Source organism: Ziziphus jujuba, chromosome 3, assembly GCF_031755915.1.
Source record: "Ziziphus jujuba cultivar Dongzao chromosome 3, ASM3175591v1".
In the NCBI taxonomy this organism is placed as follows: domain Eukaryota; kingdom Viridiplantae; phylum Streptophyta; class Magnoliopsida; order Rosales; family Rhamnaceae; genus Ziziphus; species Ziziphus jujuba.
The window spans coordinates 27,119,737-27,140,135 of record NC_083381.1 but is presented as its reverse complement, the minus strand read 5'-3'; the positions used below and the strand labels follow the sequence as shown (position 1 = coordinate 27,140,135).

The following is a 20,399-nucleotide window of genomic DNA, read 5'->3' as shown; positions in this document are numbered from 1 at the left end:
AGTATTACCTTTTTATTTGAAGTTTGAGCAAGCTCTCTTTTCTTTTTTTCTTTTCTTGTTTTTTCGCCCTCTCTCTCCACGTTCAATCTGTTTGATTTGAATTAATAATCAGGATTTTCTTTGAAAGTAACGGACTAAATATTGGCTTAATTAATAACTGCTGCTTTACTTTTATAAGGTGAATGATTTTGCCCCAGATTCCCTGAGCATGAATTATATGATATGCACCATGAGCAAATTGTTTATCCATTTTTGTATTTATTAATGTATATTAAGTTGATTATTACATAAATTATAAGCATATATAAGTACCTTTTTTTTTTTTTAAAGACTTATTATTTTCCATAAATAAAGGGTGTATATAAGAAATAGTAGAATATATTTTAAATGTGACCACATCACAGTAATTATGACAACAAAGCAAACTTTAATTTTTTCCAAAAAATAAATAAATAAAAATAAATTTCAGTTAAACTTTTTTAACTTTGTTATAAGGATATTTATGATTTTTATCTATAAAAATTAACTAAAAAATTAACAAATAAATTCTGAGTATAATTTTTTATAAATATGAATTCAACTGTGACTAAGATAAAATTAAAAAACTCAAATAAAAATTTAAAAAAATAAATAAAAAAATAAAAAGAAGAAGAAGAAGGAAGAAGAAGCAGACATTGATTGTGCCGCACATGCGAGGTTAAAGATTATAATGACACTTTTTTTTTTTTTTTTTTTTTGGTTGAGAATAAAGATATAATGACTTGTTAAATAGTAAAGCGATCTTCTTTTTGTCATTTAAATAATACATATAGAGAGAGAGCCAAGCACACATTAGAAATGGTTTTTTCAAATCTTTCTGCCTTTATTAGCATTTGGATCTAATTATTAGTATATAATTTTCTTTATGTGGTTTTTTTCCTGCGAAAAATATGTTTCGTGGATGTTATTAACTAGTGTTTGAATTGAAATGATATACTTGAAGTTATAGACAAACCGTGCTTTTAGATTTTATTTAAATGATACACATTTGTATAATTATTTGAAGAAATATTTCTCAATAAAGAAAAAAAAATAAAAAAATAAGTTAGTCATTTCTCTTTTATAAAAATAAAAGAAATTAAGAGTTAATGTATTTTAAAAGATTATAAATAAAATATAGATTTTGAAATAAATATAATATTTAAAATTATAAGTTTCGATTTACCAGCGTATCACTGCTCTTTAGACAAACTAGTTGTTCCAACAGTTTATCAGCTTTCAATTACAACTAATATATTATTGCTTAAAAACAATTATAATCAGCAGCACTTAAATATATTTGGATTTCAGGAGAGCAACATAAATTTTTTGAAGTTAGAGTGGTATTTTGATTATGTATAATTATCTTTTTCTTTCATATATAATAATAAACTGTTGATCATACTAGCTAGCTCTCATCTTTTGTTTTGGTTTTTAGTTGTTGGATTTATGCGAGTATGGGATATAGAGATCCCAAATTAAACGGATTATTTCCACATATGATCTCTATTAAATATACATAAAGAGACAGGAATAATGGAGAGCATACACTCATTTATACATTAAAACACATATTTTCTTATTAGTTAAACCATTTTATTTTATTTTTTGGAAGAAAATTAAACCAGGTTATTAAGTATTAACTAGTCTCTCTTTAAATGTCATTAGAACATATTTTATGTGGACTATGGACTACAAAAGCATAATTATTAATAACAGTCTCCACATGATATTGATTAATGATGACTCTTGTTTTTGTCTTTCGGGAACGCTGACCTTGGCTCTTCATCTCACAATGAGGTTGTGTAAAAAATTAGTCCCACACAAGAATACTAGCTATTTTTTTCAATTTTTTTTTTTTTTAATCTTTTGAAATAAAAAATACTAGCTAGCATGAACTTAGGATCAAGCTGTTTAATTTATTTAACATGATAAAACATATATATTATGTAACTTGAAATATATGGGATTATACATGCATTGATATAATCATATTGAACTACAAACTGAAATATGATGAACAAGCCACTTCAAAATCATTAATTATACATTTTTATATCCTGAATTCATATTTCAATTTGGATAAAAATACCTCCTTCCTTAAGTTGTGATAATATATATGTATATATTATACGAAAGTACCAAAATAAGATAGACTTGAAAGAACCAAAATAAGATAGACTTGAGTTAATTCCATGCGGTCCGCCACATAAAATATATATGGTGGCTTTACTTTATCTAATTCAAAGCTTAGCTGTACAGAATTTAATAACTAATAGATAAATCAATAATCTGTTTAAGAGTAACATACTTTATTATATTGTCTACAAAAATACTTTATTATATGTAACCTGTATACACCCTAAACAAGAAAACTCAAAGAGTCAATCTTATATGTGAATAATCATATTATAAAAATTGTTTATTCAACTTAAAACAGTTGCTTAATTGAAAATATCAATTAGCAATCTGCTTTTTGACATACTTAATGCACCACATTCAACGCCTTACTCCGCAGGGGAATTTGTCCAACATTATTTAAAACAGAATTTTGCTAATATATATATATATATATATCCATATCCATATCAAGAAAACTATAAGCAAATTATTATAAAAAATAATACACATCAACTAATTCGGAAATACATTAATATTTTGCAGAGGAAAGTCTTATTCAAATCCAGCCACGCTTTCTTCTGACTTTTAAAGGAAAGTCCAGTTAGAAGGGTTTCCACAACCACATATGAACTAATTGAAAATTCAACAATCGTAGTAATAATATGGGATTTGCTTTTAATTGCTTAATTCAAGCATTACTTGTGAAGTTGAAATTGGAGCAAGTTGTCTGTCTGAACAACAATGAAGAGCTAAATCCAAGCCTGTTTGTAGCTATATCAAATTGTAAAAGATTGTCCTCCAATTGATGTCCTCCAATCACAATGGAAGTCCTTGGTTTTACACCTCCATCAACAAATCCAAGACAAAGAACATCCTCACTAACTTGAACCATTGAATTAGCTCCAAATATCCTCCAGAACACACTGTTGCTCTGCAACACAAGATCAATGTCCGGCACTGCTGGACCGACTCGAGTACTACCGATGTTGCTTGAGTTAAAACAAGCCCCGAATGGTGGCACTGCCGCTACTCTCTTGACTTTCGCTAGCACTTTCACAAATGCATCAACCACAGCACTGTAAATGGAGGTTTCCAAAACTGTATAGGGCTTCACTGTGCTGATCTTTGTTCCTCCATTTCCTTTGCTGTCAATGGATAGCAACGAAGTATTTAATCGAACAGTTTCGTTGTTGATCTTAATGGACTTCACTCCGATGAAATACTCTGCTGATTTTTCGCCTTCGAAGAAAGCACCTGCAGTGCTTGCAGGGTTGATAAATAGTGGTGTATAAATCAAAGACTCTGACAAATCAAAGTTCCTAGGAAGAAACACATAAGGTCCATCCCCGAAGAATACGACAACATTAGATCTTGTTGAAGAGCTCAAGCAGATGGCAAACTTCCTATCGAAAGTAAAAGCAGCAGAAAATTGCGAAGGGAGGCCCATTTTAGTCCTTCCGAGACCAGCCATACCTTTGACACCACTAGCCAAGCCTTCCAAGAGGAAGCTTGGGGCACAAGCAAACAGCAGGTTTGGGACAGAGACCACTCTGCCTGGATTAGACCCGTTGGTGGATTGAATAGAGACAATGTCTTGTGCTAGCTCACCAATTGTGCCAGTGTTGGTTATGGTATTGTCTGGAAGGAGACTACAAGTGTTGTTGTTGCAGCCTGGTTTAGGAGGAGAAAAGCACTCCCCACAAGCCTTGGATTGAGCAAGATTGCACTGAGCCGAGCGACAACGAGCAGGCTTATATGTGGATGAGACATAACCTTGCTCGCAATCTACCCAAAGGAATGCATTGCCAAGACCTAGTGTAAGTTGAATGGGGACTAGAGGAGTTCTTTGGTTAATTTGTGTAAGGTATTGGAGTGTGGAAGAGTCTTTGGTTACAGGAAGAAGGAGGGCTTTGGGTCGGAATGAAGTTTGGGCGATGGAGAAGGAGATCATGGGAAAGAGAATAGAAGAGAAAAGAAGGAAACTGAAGGAGGATAGGGAAGCCATTGTTGGGAAATGACTAAGAAGTTGATGAGGATGAAGAAGTAATAGAGTGAATATGGCTTTTTAAAGCCATTATTGCTTGCAGATTTGGTATTTTTGAAGAATATGCTTCCAAATAGTCAAAGATGATGAACTGGGAGTGCCAGCTGGACTCTTATTTTTTAAACTCTTTGTTTGTTTGTTTGTTTGACTTTTGGTTTTTCAAATTACTTGTCTTCTTATCGATAATGTTAGGTTATGTTGCTAAAACAAAATAAAGAAAGAAAAACAGATTTAGTAATGTGTGATCTTCAGGTTAATCTTTTGCTGCATTTGCTCTGCATATGCTGCAATCTATATCATATCTGACAGAAGTATATGCCTCAGTTGCTACTCTGCTAATTCAAAAAAGACGCAGACCATCTTTTTACTCAAGAATATGATATTTCCAATTACTTTCTATCTAGCTACCTTCAGTGATTAATATGAACATAGTATTTGTGACATTGAAATTAATTTTTCAAAAAAAAAAAAAAATTGATATGACATCCGTCTTTGCATTGACAATCTATTAAATCTCATTTGTACAATTTTTTAATATAATAAATGATATATTTTTTATATTCTATCATTAGCTGTAACAATTATATAAATTGCTTGCTAGAGACTATCACGTCTTCTTTTTCCCAGTTTATTTTAAAGAACAAATAAATAAATAAATAATTTAAAAATTATACATGTCGACGACTCATGACTTTGAGCATTTAATCACGGAGTAATTGTCGTGTGATCGTTTCTGGAGAAAAGAACAAATCAAAGCAAGATTGTAGATATACATGATGTCATTTACGCCATTTTTGGCATGAACATAAGATTTGATATATCAGTCATACCTTCACAGCCAAATTCTATATTTCAGAAAAAAATAAAATAAAAGAAAATAAAAGAAAAGAAAATTGCATTATTCATTGAGCTAGATAGCTACTGGTTTTTGGTGGGATGCTCAAAGGCTTTTTTATTGTGCTTCTCCAATAGATTATAATGGTCCCTAATTCATAGATTAGTATTCCATAGACAAGAATTTCTTTGGCTGAGCCCAGAATTCTACATGTGGTCTTTGTAGGCCTTCATCGAAAAAAACCATTAAAGTCTATGGCTTTACTACTGATTCCAAACTCCAATTAGCTCTAAAAATGTCAAAAGCGCTAGTCAAGTGATCGAAAAGATTTTATTTTCAAAAAAGAAAACACACACACACTTACACACACATAAATACATGTGTAAAGTGTAAACTAGAGCACCATATAGTTGATTTATTATTACATTGTTTTCTAATTCTTTTTTAATTGAAATAGCTTATAATTGCATTTATCCATAAAGAAAGAGATTATTGTATATATATACGATTATGATTTATTCATCCACTTTATTTTCTAAAAGGGTTGACTTCTTTGCCTACAGAGCTTAATATGGATATTGCTTGAGGAAAACACAAAAAGAGTCAAGCCCCCCAGGTGTAAAAATTGAAGCTACCACATATAGTTCTAACAAAGTATAACGAAGAATTAAATTATAAACCCAACTTGAACTCAACCAGATCAAACTTTAGCCATCTTCCCACGATTAACAAAGGCCAAGAATGTCACATCTCTCCCAACCAAATCAAACTCAGGAACGTGTAAATCCACTCTGCTCCACCCAGTTGCACTAGCATAGAGGCAGAGACCAAATGGCTTCACAGTTTTCATTCTAGGAAGGAATTGTAGCTCTTCCAAAGTCTTTCACAAATACTCTATTAGTATAAGGGACTACCGTGTTATGCTTCACACCAACATTTCCTAATGAATCAATTACTTAAAAGGGATAGTCTCTGTCCTTTAAGTCCAATATAGTATTCTGGAAAATTATAATTGGGGATGCTTGAACAATGGCATTGGAGCATTCACGATAGAAACAACCAAATGGTGGGTGAGGAAGTTTGCATGAATGCCATAGAAGAGGAGCATCAAGATCGGATGAGATAGTGTACTCATGGAAATTGAGGAAGGTTATCATGAACTTGATGAAGAGGAAAAGTTGAGATCTTGGACTATGAGATTTGGTAATTGAGAAACTTGACAAATTGTGAGGGTATTTAGAAAACCAAATTATGTACACAACGGTTATCCAATGTGCATAGACATGTTTGCAACTTGTATATATAACAAGTTACTTTACTAGGTCAGAATGATCAAATTGGATCATATGCATTTTTTTTTTTTTTTGTGCATATCCAACGGGTGAGATTTAGTGTGACTATTTTGGTTTTCAGCTATTTATTCAAGGTAACTAGAACTTTATATGCCAATTGCCCTGTTACAACTATATGAAGAAAATTTGTTAGCAATTAAAATGGCATTTAATGGTATCATAAACAAGAGCGGAGTTCCTTTTTTTCGTAGATAAATTTCACAAGCATTTGAAATATTCGTGCTTGGTATGCAAGCAATCCTGCCTACGTCCCATATGAGTTTAGTCTTCTCACCCGCCATTCTATATTTTGATCCAAATCAATAAAGAAGGTTGATTTAAATGGAAACTTTTAAGGTCCAAAAAATTGGATTTTTTTTGTTTTAAATGAAAGCTCTCAATTATCTTCCATTTGGACCGTTCATACTTTTGGACACTTCTGGCCCGGTCTAGGATTGGAGCCCATGCAAATGAAATTTCAATGTCAAACTTGAAAGTGGCTACTGAGTAGGAATCTCAATCTTTGGTGTGGACGATGATCTTCCTTTTCTCTCATTCTGTTTGGGACCCATCATTGTTAATAATTGTATAATTGGCCAAGCCATTTGATACCTTGACAAGCATTCTTATATATCTAGCTTGTGAAACAACCCTTCTAAAGAATACAAACACACATAAAAAAATATAGTTATGCTACTTTAAAAGTAACCAACTTATTTAATCAGAATCAGGAGGGATGAATACAGAATTTGTTGACTGATTTAATCATAAAAACTAAGGCAACTAGTCATAAGCATTAAATGTACAGAATTTGGGGTATTTCACAGGAAGTACATAAAACCATGACCAAACATTTCAGTGGGATAAAGAAAATGAAATGGAAGGCAAGGCAACCAAATTTTAAAGTTTAGGGGGAAAAAAATTGGTTCACCTTTTAAAATGGAACAGGTAAGAAGCACAATTTAGTCTATTCCACATTTCAAGAGGAATCACAAGAATTGTGTTGAAAAGTTTTTCCAACTTCTAATCTGAAACTTTGAAGCCCTTCTCTCAAAGAACCAAAACTGTGTGAGCAACTAACAACTTTTAGTATTTTACCTATTTAAACCATCTAATTTGTTAGACCCAATGATTCAATCAGACATGATATAATATAATATAAATTAAATTAAACATTTCAACTTTTTTCTGTTCTCCACAATCTTTGCACGTCTTTAGCTTTCTTAAGGTTAGGCTCAGTAAATCTTTAAAGACTCAGTTTTCAGATTCCTTAAACTTGAACTGAAAACTCTGTGTTCCATTTTAGCTAAGTGCAGGAAAAATTAAGCTTGACCATGAAAGCCTTATTTGAAGAGCAACCATCTACTGATCTCTCAAACTATGCAACAAGTAGTGGTGAATCTAAAGATGATCAAGAAATGGGTTCTACTGCAATGTCAGAAAGCGGAAGTGTCTTGAAAAACTCTCCCTTCCTTTGCTTTCCAAATGGAATAGAACCGAATTTTGGACGTGGGGTAAGTGAATCTTTAAGAACTTGGTTGATTTTCTTATCCATCTGCTTTCTAATGATGGGTTTTAGATTGTTATGGTAATTGGTTTGGGTCTGAAAACAGCATATTTTGCTTATCTATCAACTTAGCATCCTAAGATGATTTCTACATCAACAGATTATTATTTTTGTTGTTGCTGGTGTAGTGTCAAGAAGAAAAAAAGGCAGAGAAAGGCCTAAAGAAGGCCTACCAAAGGGAAAGCCAATGCACTATTCAACACATTGATTTTATCATTGCTAAACTTCATTTTTCTCTTAAAAGGATCTTCAAAAATTTGCGTGTTATTAAACAAGATAGGCATATTAGTGTTTTTAAACATACCTATAAGTTTTTGAAACTTTACCTTTGAGCAATGAATAGAAAACCTTAATTTGGTGGTAAAGCACTTGTTGAACTTTCTCTTTTCCTAAGTTGTTACTTATGATAACATATTTTAAAACCTTAATGTGATTTGATGTAATCTAAGATAGGGTTCAATGTTTACCATTTGTATATATATATATATATGCAGGTTTTGGCAGAAATGGTAGGGACTTTTATTCTGATGTTCTGCGTCTGTGGGATCATAGCAAGCACACAGCTGATGAAAGGAGAAGTCGGTCTTTTGGAATATGCTAGCACAGCAGGTCTAACAGTAGTTGTTGTGATTTTCTCTATAGGATCGATTTCTGGTGCACATGTTAACCCTGCAGTCACAATTGCTTTTGCAATCTTTGGTCATTTTCCATGGTCCAGGGTACTTAATCATTCTAATCTGTTTATTTAAGAGCTTGGATTTTGGTTTTTGAAAACTTTTTTTTTCTTTGGTTTTTGAAAACATATATTTTTTTTTTTTTTAAATTCGGTTTAAGGTGTGTAGACCCCAAAATAATGGTGTTCTTTGTTATCTTAAAGGTTGCTCCTTACATATTTGCACAAATAATGGGTTCTGTAATGGCAACCTATTCAGGCATGTTAGTTTATGGCATAAAATCAGACCTCATGACCACTAGACCTTTACAAGGCAGTACTTCTGCCTTTTTTGTGGAGCTTATAGCAACTTTCATCATTATGTTTGTCGCTGCTTCATTGACTCAACAAGCTCAATCTGTAAGAAAAATATTCACATATTTCTCTTTTGCTTTAAACAATGATTGAAGTCATCTTTAATCGGGGCTTAATCTCCATTATTTGGAAAACTTATTTTTCATGCAGGTGGGACATTTGTCTGGTTTTGTTGTTGGTATTTCAATTGGACTTGCTGTGTTAATCACAGGGTATGTCAATTTATTTCCTTTTATTTTTGCTTTCCTTTTCTTTTTTAGTCAATAATAAATCAAATCTGGTTATGAATTTCAGGCCAGTTTCAGGAGGATCAATGAACCCAGCAAGGTCAGTAGGACCTGCAATTGTTTCATGGAATTTTAAAAGCATATGGATTTATATAACTGCCCCAACTATTGGAGCTGTGTTTGGTGCTCTAGTATTTCGTTTCTTGAGGCTAAGACACCCACCAATTTGTCCTGCTACCTCTCCAAACACCTGTTTACTTGGCCAGTCTTTGGCCTTCAGATCAAGTTAGTTAAATGCAGAAGAAAAATGTACTTGGTGCAGCCATTGTTAAATGAATCCTAACTACTAAAGTCCTAAGAAGCTTTTAAGGATACGTTTGTATATAAATACTTGTCTTGAGCATTTTAGTCCTCCTGGTTAGGTTTATTTTCTTTTGTAATGTACTTTCAGATAGACAATAGCCGTTGAAACTCTATGGCAAAAGCAGAACCGCACGATTTTAGCAAGTTTATGTACTCGAAGAGAATTAATTAAAAGAAAGTGTTATTTTAACTTCTTCTTTTTTTTTATTTTTTTTTTAATTTTAATGAGATTGCTAATTTGCTATGTGAGAAAATAATACAGGTTGTTGGCAACATATAATAACTTCAAAAAAAATGTTATATGTCATCAATTTGTGATCCATGCCTAAAATGAGGACTTAATTGGTCATAGATTTATTTACTTGTATAGGTTTTCTAAAAAGACCAGGTAACCAAATAATTTTTCCCCATATATAATCTCCACCAGTAATGTTTTGAAGGAGCAGATTTACTGTCAATGATTTTAGCTTTAACTTTAAGTATTTGGTATATACATTAGAGAAATAATAATTTATTATTATTTTTTTTATTAAACAAATAATATGATATTTGGTGTATTCAGTATTTAATTAGAAAAATCAATGCTTAAAAAAAAAAAAAAAAAAGTTGACCCAGTAATTATAAGGCTCAATGGATCCAATTTTGAGGGACCCGACCCAAATATTTACGCCATCTTTCCAGCCTAACCCGAACCCAAACGGACTGGTAAAGACCGCTCTCAGACCATCTTTGATATTCACACACTCACTTCCAGTGGGAGAAAAGAGTGGAAGAATTCTCCGACTCCATTAGAGAGACTGAGAGAGAGAAAGCGAGAGAGAGAGAGAGAGAGAGAAGTGAAAATGTATACAGTAGGGTACAGAGTCCATGGAGTGCTGACATTGGGCGTGACCTTGTTGGCTCTAATATGCGCCATGGCTTCTCTTCCTGACAATCTCAACGTCCCATCACCATCCGTCAGTGTTCAGGTCTCTCTCTATCTTTCTCTCTGAATTTCTCTCTCTTTTTTTTTTTTTTTTTCATTTATACGTGGATGGTGTAAATGGGTTTGCGTTCTCGTATTTGTTTCTTTTAGCTGGCTTTAGAATTTAGAGTGTTGGTTATGAAAATTTTAAAAGAGTTTTCTTGTTCTGCAGGTTCTAAATGTCAATTGGTTTCGGAAGCAGCCTACTGGGAATGACGAGGTATTCTTTTTTTCCTAATTTCGTGTTATTTTGTGTATGTGTGTATTTATGTCTTTGTCTTGGAAGAAAAAGTTTGTCAAAAAGTGTAAACGAAATGATGGTTCTCCGGGGAAGATTTAAAAATCTGTATGTATTTTCTGATATATTCGAGAATTTAGAGCGTGGAATTACTAGATGATAATCGGTTTTATTTTGAGATTTAGGGTGTGGTTGTTCTTCATTGTGCTTGACCATGTAACGTCTTTTTTTTTTCTTTTTCTTTGGGTGGGCTATAGACTCTGGCTCAAATCCAGACATTGCTTACTGTTGAAGGACTTGTTTCACCTGTCCGTGAATCCATGTCCTTAAGAATAGAAATACTCCAATCTGATATGGCTAGATTTCATTATAGAGCGAAGTGGGTCTCTTGGAATTGCTTTTGTTATTTGCTACCAACTTTAAATATAATAGTGGCTAAACTTGCAAATGTATTGCTAGTGATTATAGTTTTTTTTTTTTTTCTTTTTTTAATTGATTTCTGTGTTAATAATGTTTTCCACTTGTTTGTCTGTATGTCCCTTAAGGGTTATGATCTATTTTCTTAAGGACGTTCTGAATTACCTTTTAGCTTCTTCTTCATACAGGTCAGCTTGCTATTGAATATTTCAGCTGACTTCCAGTCAATGTTAACGTGGAATACAAAGGCGGTTTGTCAATCAACTATCTATATGCTTCATCTTCCAGGGTCATGTTTGTCCTGGGATATTCATGTGTTCGTGTCCTGTGTCCACATGTTGTAGGGCTCATTAACTAACTAGTTAATAGTCTTTGCTGTCACTGTCAAATCATCGTGAAAATACTTGGTTTCAATCACCAGATAAATTTGAGTTTTACTTGCTCTGTGATACAAAAAAAGCTATTATTGCATGTAATATGGTCTGAGGAGGTAAGAAAGTAGCAGTTTCTCACATCAGGCTTTCGCATGTGATTGTCAATGATTTCCACCCATTACATATGTCAATCTTCTATGATTTTGGCATTTTGATAAGAAAAATCAAGTTATTTAAGTTTTCTTTTTTATTTTATATCATCAAAGTTTCATAGGAGTCAAACATTATATTCCGTTTCCTTGTAATACACTATCTTCGTTAAGCTGTAGTTAAATTTTTATCATTTTATATCTTTAGGTAAGAATTTGGTGCCTGAATTTGCTGAACACATCTGTCACATGCTTGCTTTAATTCAAAATGTCTTCCATTTGCAGCATCCTGTCTTTTCTTGTCATTTACAAAGTTCATGTGGTTAGTTGGATACTTTCTTTGCTGTATTTCTCTCACAGTTAATTAAATGTTACAGGTATTTGTTTTCCTAGCTGCCGAATATGAAACCCCACAAAATGCTCTGAACCAGGTATTGTTGCCACTTGCCACTCTTTTTCAATATATTGTTCTGCTGCATATATTGCAACATAATTTTATTCGTGAATTATCTTTAATATTGTATCTGGAAGGTTAAAATAATGGTCTTGTAAGTTCTAGGTAGCACAGCAGCCTGTTAGTTCCTTTCTTGGTCTGTAGCAGCTATAATCTTTTGATTCCATTTCGCTTGAATTAAATTTTTGAAATTATTTTGGCATTGCAAAAGTATGTGAAGGTAAGGGCTATAAAGAAAAGGAAAGCAATCTTTTGGCATTGTTTTAGGTTATGTAAGCCCATAATTGCAAGGGCTTATTTTGGTTTCCTTAAGCATAGAGAAAGCCCTAGTATAAGAAGAGCATTTTCCACGCCTATCATGGTGCTTATAGTCATAGTTTGAGATAAATGGACAAAAACTGCAACTTTTTATTTTCTGTTGCATGGATAATTAGATTCAAACATTTTCTAGGTCCTTTGTTTTTTCCCCCTTCTTCCTCTGTGTATAAATGAAATGGAATCTTACAACGCATCCTGATACTGCCATCCTGATATTACGAGGCATTTTATATATGTAACTTTTTGAGTACATAAATTTCAATCCATTACTCATTTTCATTTAAACTATTGAATGGTGACATTCATAACTTCCTCTTGAGCAAATTCTCCTGGAAATGATAATGGAAAACATCTAATTCTTGGAAAACAGAGGTAAAGCAGAGAATATCTGCATGGCATGTCACTACCACTTTGTGGATGCTTCTTGTTCATGCCTTTCTGAAACATTTCTTTTTTTGGCATTGTGTTCAGATATTCAATGGATTTATTGATTTTATGCATTTCATCATTTTTTGCCTTGTCTTCACATATTCAATGGATTTATTGGTTTTACGGTCATGAAACAGGTTTCCTTATGGGATGATATACTACCATCTAAGAAAAATCCAAAGTTCTGGATCCAAACCATTAACAAGTACAGGTTTACTGATGAGGCAAGCTTTCTATACAAAATTGTTTATATTCTGTGTTATTGGCTCCTTTCATATGAAAGTCAAGAGTAGCACATCTGACACAAACGCATCCAAACTCTCCTTATCACTTTTTGAGGCATCCTATCCTTGTCAAATACAGCACCAATATCTCAACTCTGCTATATGCACGTCATTATGAGGTTATTATTGGGATTCATTATACATAGATCATTGACTGTAGACTTTTAAAAGATAATTTTTTTCACAATCAATAATGGAATTGTAGCATTACAAGTTATATATTTATAAAGAGTATGCGAAACACTTGTCTTCTTGTATTTGCTTTCAGGTAAGCAATCTACTGGGGAAGGAATTTAACTTGACATTTCACTGGTATGTCATCCCCAAGACTGGAAAGATGTTTGCCGACAAAATGGTCATGACAGCATACCGTCTGCCAGTAGAATATATATAGGCTCCATGTGTTTCCATGCAGCTAAAATACAATTCTTGTTAGGCAAGGAGACATCAGAGGCTTGACTAATTTGAATAGGAACATCAAATTTTGTCTGAACTAGCGGAAAATTTTGAGAAAGCATATAGTGACTTTTTTTTTTTTTTTTTTTTTTGACCAACGGTCCATTATCTGAATGTGTGGTGGTGGATATACCAATTGAAGTTCCCAAATGTTGTTTGTCTTGGGGTTTATCATTCAGGCCATTTTATGTGCCAAACATGTATAGAACAGAGAAAGCAAGTCCAAACAGAGAATGAAATGAAGAAAACAGTTTTATTTGGAGCTTATTGATATTGAGAACTCCACACATCAAAAGTTCTTGTATTCAAAAACCCTATCTAAAAAACTTTGGGATTGTTCCAAGGCTCGGGAGATGGGTTCCACACAATGGCCTTAGAGGCCAAATTTGAATTATATAAATAAATTGGGGAATGTTTTTCGATATTTATCTCTTTATTTTATTTTTATCAGTTATGAAATACTAATCTAAGTTGAGAAAGAAGTAGAACTAGTTTCTTGATAATAATAAAACATGTATACGCCGTTAGTATCGAAACCTCAAGTATACACTGTTAGTATCGAAACCTTAGTATCGAAACCTCAAGCTAAGTTTTCCGGATTAATTAACAACAATCTAGGCAATGGCAGAGGCAGAGTCAAAGAGGAGTATACGATTATAGCAGCCATAGCCAATGCCAAATAATTGGTTGGAGCTTCCAAGCGAACTAGTTGAATCAATCTTGAAAAACTTGTTTAAAGATATCATTCGGTTCAAAGAAGTTTGTTCATCTTGGTATAAAGCATGGAATTCCTGTACTAATCAATCTCGATGGCTGATGCTTCTTACTCATGAAGCCGAAAGCCATCCTTGCTTCTTCAATGCTGAGAAAAATGTGTATAAGCTCAAGAACATATTCCAAGGCCTCTGATTTGATAGCTCTCGTTGCATGGGATCATACGAGTGGGTCATAATTTTCAACAAATTATCCAAGAAGGGATGTCTCCTCAATCCACTCTGAGAGCTAGAATTGAACTCCCATCCACCACCATTGTTTCTAAGCTATCTTGTTGTCTGATCCGAAAAGCAGTAGTTATTCAAACGTAGTTATGCATGGATTTGTGGGATAAAATTTGCATTCTACATCAACAAAATATTAATAATACACAGACTAGGTTTGATAACACTCAGACTCATATTCTCCTCAGATATGATATACCACAAGCATATAATATACCATACTACAAGCATTACCTTTATGCATTGTCCATTAGTGTCTTGGAATGGTTTGGTTGAAGTTTAGGACTTTAACCATTATTTTCCCAAGAATGTTGCAATAATCATGGATAATGAGTTGCCGGTGGGTTCAAGATTGGTGCTATCATATTTATTTGGCACAATAATTGGATGAGGTTTTATGTGTTTCGAGTTTCTACAAAAGTTACTATTGACATTAATGATGATAACCATGCATACTACAAAGACAGATTTATGTATTAAGGTGGATTATTCTGGCCAAAGATGGGGAAAAAATAGTGCAAACCCTTGGGGATGGTGGTCAGGCACTGTTTGCAGTGGAAATCACAATGTTGGTTTCTAAGATTGAACTGATTGATGGAGACAAATTCTGTATTTTGATGATGTAAGTAAAGTGAGTGTACATAACTTACTCACAATCCTTTTATAGAATTCAATATGGATAATGTTAGCTTTTTGGATTGCTCCAAACCTTTACTGAAGCACGGTTCAATTAAGTCATGGTCGAATATGATCAAAATGAGATCCAACACTCAACAATACATCTGATTTGGTCACAACTAAGCACTACAGGCGCTTCGATCCATCGATCCTATACCCAACGACAATAAAATCGCACCTCATCTACAAAATTTGTTTGCCTAGGGTATGTAATGTATGTTGCACAATATTGGTTAACTGTTAATTATTTCTAAGATATTTAATTAATTTGGTCATATAATCCTAGCTTAGGTTAGTTTAGTTTGTTTACAATTGGACAATTATTTTACATAAAATTCTATCAAAGGTACTTACTTCAATGAAGGAAACATGGACTGACGTCATAACTCTATCAAATTCTTCTCTTAGAAGAAATTAGCAATGATGACTTCGACTATGTTTTTTTTGTGAGTATTAAATTACCACTAATTTCAAAAAATTAAGTTGTTAGGATGTGAATTTACTATATATATTAAGTTTGTGTCTAACTTTTCCCCTTGCTTGTAGCTCTTTCTATGAGTATTGAATTACCACTGATGTTAAAAGCTTAAGCTATTAGGATGTACATTCATTATGTATATCAAGTTTGTATCTAACATTCTTCTTCACTTATATGTCATTTTTTACCCTTACAAATGTCAATTTTTTATCCTTACAACTGTTAATTAAATTTGTGACTAACATCTCCTCACTTGTAAGTCATTTTTTATTCTTACAAGTGTTAATTTTTTAAATGTGACCCTTAAAAGTGTCAATTCTTTAAATGGATGGTAATGTGATGGTAGTTGGATTTGAACTTAAATTTCTAGTATTTTGAACCATATTTATATCAAGTTTATGTAACACCCCGTCCCAAATCACATCGGAATCTGTGCACGTTGATCGAGGTTGACCGTTGACCGAGCGGGTCAAAAGTTGACTTTTTGTTTCAGTTGGAATTTCTAGTTGACCAGGGTACCGTGTCGAAGTGCATGATGCCCCGAGTTCGTAGACTAGTAGCACGTCGAAAACGGAGCTACGGTTTGAAAGTTATGGGCAAAACAAGTCGAGGTGCAAACAGTCCAAAAGGTGCTGGGAGTTGACTTTTTCTCGTTGTGTAATTTTGTTTTGACTCTTGTATGGTTATACAGTACTCATCGATACGAGTTCATAGACTAGCGGCACGCTTAAATCGGACATTTGGTTAGAAAGTTATGGACGTTTGAAGTTTGCCGGATACCGTAATATTTTATTATATCTGGCTTAAATGCACAGTAACACCACGTGTCATCATCTTATTGGTCCACGTGGATGAACAGTGTCACCATGGTGGCTTTTATTTGACAAAAATCTCAGGGAAGAGAGAGAGAGAGAGAGAGAAACCGATTGGCCGCCGGAATCTTCAAATTTTCTGGCCAATTCACGTTACACGCGTCGGCCAGACGGAAGCCTCTCCCCATTTCCGGCCAAACCCCAAAATCTCACGGCCGTTGGTCGCCGGACACGCCCGGATCGAGGCGGCGAAGTTCGGCGGCGATTTTTCCCTCCACCACCGGCCACCATCGTTTGCCCTGTTTCCGGCCATTTTCAGGCCATACGCACCAGCCACCCCTCACCACCTCCTCAAATCCGACCTACCCACCAAATTTCACGGCCACCGGACCTCCGACGCGCCGGGATCAGAGCGTTTTCCAGCGAGAGGCCGAAAATCTTCAAACCCCGATTTCTCCGCCGTCCGGCCTCCGTTTGCCTCACCACCGGTCCCGTTGGAATCCTCTCCCCTTGATCTACAAAACTGCCAAAAATCCCAGCCAACGGCCACCGCACGCGCCGCCGCCGGCGACGGTTGCCGGTGACCGCGGCGGCTCGCTGGAAGTTACTGTTCCGGCAAGTACCCAGTCGCACCGCCGCTCCTTGTCCACTGTTTTCGACCTCCTGAATCCAAATCCGACATCATTTTTCGCCAATTCGCGATGGTTTGGGAGATGTTTTTGACCTCCTGAATCCAAAGCTTTCCGGCGAGATTCCAGCCACCTCAGGTCCGACCACCGGAAAGTAAGATCGAATCCTTGATCCTCATCACTCAAGCTTCGATTCGGTATATAACTCGTAACTTTTAGATGTCGTTTATGTTCGCTCCTCGGGTACCCATTTGGGAGTTACCCGATTAAAATATTAATATATTTGATTGGTATACTGTGGATGTTTTAGGTGCGCGTACGAGTAGTAAAGTTGATCCCGCGGAGGATCTTAGCTGATTTACGCGCTTAAGGTGAGTGACCCACTTTTAAAAATATTTTGGGCAATTAATTATGTTTAATTGGTGTTTAATTGGTATTTAAATTATGCTCATGTGGTACAATTTAATTATGATTTTATTGTGATTTAATTTATTTATTATGCATGAGCAAAGTATATTTCGGTAATAATCGTACGTGGTTTTAAGTTTTTTTTTTTCGGGCATAATTGGGTTAAATATTTTATGAAAATATTTGTTTAAATTGGTGGTTTAGTTTTATAGATTATGCCCGCGGTATTTTAATTGTTGAACCTCGTATTACAAGAAAATTATGGCTTTATTTGTTATCGATGTTTTCGTACCGGTTTGTTAAATAAAAATATATGGGATGGTAAGTATGAAATTTTGGTATATTTCCCACGGTAATTTTGGAAAACGGTACAGTTGGTTTAATAATTATTTTAGATGCATTCATACAGTATTGGTGTTCTGGTATATGTATATGTGGTTCAGCGCGCAAGTATTATTATTTCTCCCGTGAGTTGCCATTGGACCGTAGGCAGGTAAGTTTGTTATTGGCCACAGCCGCCCCCCTCCTTGGCCGGGATGATGGTTTCAGCAGCGGTACTGTCGGGACGCCGAAGTGTCGTTTGCAAGTTTCTCTCTTTAATCTCCCCGCCAGTCGGTGCTCAGGACGCTGGGTATCGGAGGGCATCACCGGTATATGGTGTGATGCGTCAAGTGTAATTTTTCAGATAAAGTTTCAAACCCCAAAGGTGTTCAAAAATTTATCTATTATGATTTATTACATTTTAATTATATATTGGGGTATTTATTTATTATTGTTTATCAAATGGTTTGATCCCTTGGTTTTCGGGAGGTACGAATATCGGGTTTTGTGAAATTGTTTTAAAAATGGAACATTTCCAATGGAGTGATTAGTGAGAGTTTTGAGGGAAAATTATTATTTCCAACTGTTATTATTATTTATTTATTAATTGTTGGTATTAATTCAATTCCCTTATTTGTTATATTATTACTACTATTGTAAAGTGTTCAGTAGCTAGGGTCACTCATTGAGATGATTAGCATCTCACGTTTTTAAGTTCCGTTCCCTTAGGTGCAAGGGGTGATAGACGTTCTTCCGGGGCGAACCAGTTCTCTGCCGCTATCGTGTTTCAAGAAGTACTTTTGTACTCATTCCTTTCAGTTGTATTATTCCTTCCATCTTTGTTGTATTTCTGTTGAATAGCACTTCATAAAGCTCTGTATACTATTTAGACACTTATGTTTATTTATGCACTGGTTTACCGTTATTGTTGTGAAGTGCTGTAAATTTGTAGAAACAATTTATAGTTTTGCGGGAGGAATAAGGGAATGAGAATAGAAGTGTGTTTTCAGTGCAGGTAATTTTTGGTAAGTCCTACCCTTAGGGGAGGTGCTGCCGAATTTTCCGTTGGAAGGTTCGGTGGTATTTCCCTGGGATCAAGGCTTGTCTAGGGTTCCGGGATAGGAATTCTAGGCGGGTCTTGACATTTATGTCTAACAGTGAGGCAAGCTATAGTCGCTATTGCTGTTGATTATGCTAACCGAGAACAATAACAAGTACTATAATAGACTAACCAAGAACAACAACAAGCACTATAACAGACTAACCTACAGTAACCTCAGCCTGATGAATAAATAGAAGTAGCAGCTATATAGCCTATACAATAAAACAACAACACTCCAAATCAGGCAATGATTGGAAATATGGTATTATCAATTCAACACCATCATCAACCTCAACAAGCACCGGTTCTTCTACAACCGGTTCTTCTACAGCCGAGAATATCAACCTTCCTCAAGAAGTATAGCTCGAGAATGTCGACCTTCCTTGTAACAGCCTAGACCATGCGCATGTAGATATCGTCCGCTTTGGACCTGGGGAATCCTCTTACAATCCAGCCCTCACAGGTTTAAAATGCGTCTACAAGGGAAAGGTATCCATACGCTTATAAGTCATACTTCGTTCCCCTTTCCAACCGGTGTGGGATCTCACATTCCTAATCAATATGTACAGCCCATAATGAATTTTGGCATTCCAATTTTGGACCCTCATAGTCTCATATTCAATCATCCCCTAGTTGCAACGGCGTTGGACAACAAGGTGGCAACCATCCAGCTTCGTCATGGGTCTTCATCAATCTCTTTCCTCAAGTTAATACAATTTGGAACCAAATAATTGATGCAATAATAAGTGCTACCATTTTCAACATAATTGATAGGCTTAATAGGTTTAGGTAGATTTTCTTTATTGTCCAATATCAAATTGATGAAGGAGCATATGATGTTGTAATTGATAGTAGCTTAGCTATTAATGAAGCCATGGTAGCAACGCAAGGAGAGGTTCGCGGATAATTCATGTTAAATAACTAAATTTTGCATTTATTTTGAGGGAACACAATAATCCGAAACATTTGTCAATCTCATATAATTTGCATAACAAAATTAAACTAAATGTTTTGTTTATTTTTTTTAGGGAACACCATAATCTACATACATTCAATCTTATACGAATTTGGCACTTTCATAAGAAAAATTAAGTTGCATAAGTGTTATTTTGTTTTTTTATATCATCGAATTTGGATGGGAGTCGAAGTATTGTACTAAGTTTCCTGTCTAATAAGATTTTTGTTAACTATGTAGTTAAGTTTTTATGGCTTTAGGTAAGAATTTGGTACCTAAATTCACTAAACACATTTGTGTTGTGGTCGCTTTAATCCAAAATGTTTTCCATGTGCTGCATCCTGTCTTTTCTTCTTATTATTACAAAGTTAATTCATGTGGTTATTTGGATGCTTTCATGCT

The 20,399-nt window shown here is 34.5% G+C and overlaps 3 protein-coding genes across 5 annotated transcripts; 2 read left to right on the top strand and 1 right to left on the bottom strand.

Annotated features, from left to right (window-relative positions):
- Window positions 1–2,665: 2,665 nt before the first annotated feature.
- LOC125423566 (probable aspartic proteinase GIP2) lies at window positions 2,666–4,153 on the bottom strand. The gene has a single exon (XM_048478185.2). The coding sequence runs from the start codon at window positions 4,142–4,144 to the stop codon at window positions 2,828–2,830; it is 1,317 nt and encodes a 438-aa protein (XP_048334142.2). The 5' UTR covers window positions 4,145–4,153; the 3' UTR covers window positions 2,666–2,827.
- A 3,391-nt stretch (window positions 4,154–7,544) lies between these two features.
- On the top strand, window positions 7,545–9,723 carry LOC107423284 (probable aquaporin NIP7-1). Its single transcript, XM_016032820.4, has 5 exons — window positions 7,545–7,863; window positions 8,411–8,635; window positions 8,794–8,988; window positions 9,094–9,155; window positions 9,238–9,723. The coding sequence occupies exons 1-5, from the start codon at window positions 7,684–7,686 to the stop codon at window positions 9,458–9,460; spliced, it is 885 nt and encodes a 294-aa protein (XP_015888306.1). The 5' UTR covers window positions 7,545–7,683; the 3' UTR covers window positions 9,461–9,723.
- Window positions 9,724–10,242: 519 nt separating this feature from the next.
- On the top strand, window positions 10,243–13,881 carry LOC107423279 (signal peptidase complex subunit 3B). 3 transcript variants are annotated; one of them, XR_003056562.3, is made up of 6 exons: window positions 10,245–10,501; window positions 10,670–10,717; window positions 11,341–11,403; window positions 12,053–12,106; window positions 13,014–13,279; window positions 13,429–13,567. XR_003056562.3 is itself a non-coding variant. In XM_025075519.3 (6 exons), the coding sequence occupies exons 1-6, from the start codon at window positions 10,376–10,378 to the stop codon at window positions 13,552–13,554; spliced, it is 504 nt and encodes a 167-aa protein (XP_024931287.1). In that variant the 5' UTR covers window positions 10,248–10,375; the 3' UTR covers window positions 13,555–13,881. The 3 variants fall into 3 exon arrangements, 2 of the variants coding, with proteins under 2 accessions (XP_024931288.1, XP_024931287.1); XM_025075519.3 differs by having other exon boundaries at window positions 10,248–10,501; window positions 13,014–13,100; window positions 13,429–13,881; XM_025075520.3 differs by lacking the exon at window positions 11,341–11,403 and having other exon boundaries at window positions 10,243–10,501; window positions 13,014–13,100; window positions 13,429–13,881.
- Window positions 13,882–20,399: the final 6,518 nt, after the last annotated feature.

What these genes read in the sequence shown, in the direction of transcription:
- LOC125423566 (XM_048478185.2), bottom strand. Translation starts at nt 4,144, where the DNA reads ATGGCTTCCCTATCCTCCTTCAGTTTCCTTCTTTTCTCTTCTATTCTC.
- LOC107423279 (XM_025075519.3), top strand. Translation starts at nt 10,376, where the DNA reads ATGTATACAGTAGGGTACAGAGTCCATGGAGTGCTGACATTGGGCGTG. An exon ending in CACCATCCGTCAGTGTTCAG is followed by an intron (nt 10,502 to 10,669) that starts GTCTCTCTCTAT and finishes CTTGTTCTGCAG; the next exon opens with GTTCTAAATGTCAATTGGTT. An exon ending in CACAAAATGCTCTGAACCAG is followed by an intron (nt 12,107 to 13,013) that starts GTATTGTTGCCA and finishes GTCATGAAACAG; the next exon opens with GTTTCCTTATGGGATGATAT.
- LOC107423284 (XM_016032820.4), top strand. Translation starts at nt 7,684, where the DNA reads ATGAAAGCCTTATTTGAAGAGCAACCATCTACTGATCTCTCAAACTAT. An exon ending in AACCGAATTTTGGACGTGGG is followed by an intron (nt 7,864 to 8,410) that starts GTAAGTGAATCT and finishes ATATATATGCAG; the next exon opens with GTTTTGGCAGAAATGGTAGG. An exon ending in TGACTCAACAAGCTCAATCT is followed by an intron (nt 8,989 to 9,093) that starts GTAAGAAAAATA and finishes TTTTTCATGCAG; the next exon opens with GTGGGACATTTGTCTGGTTT.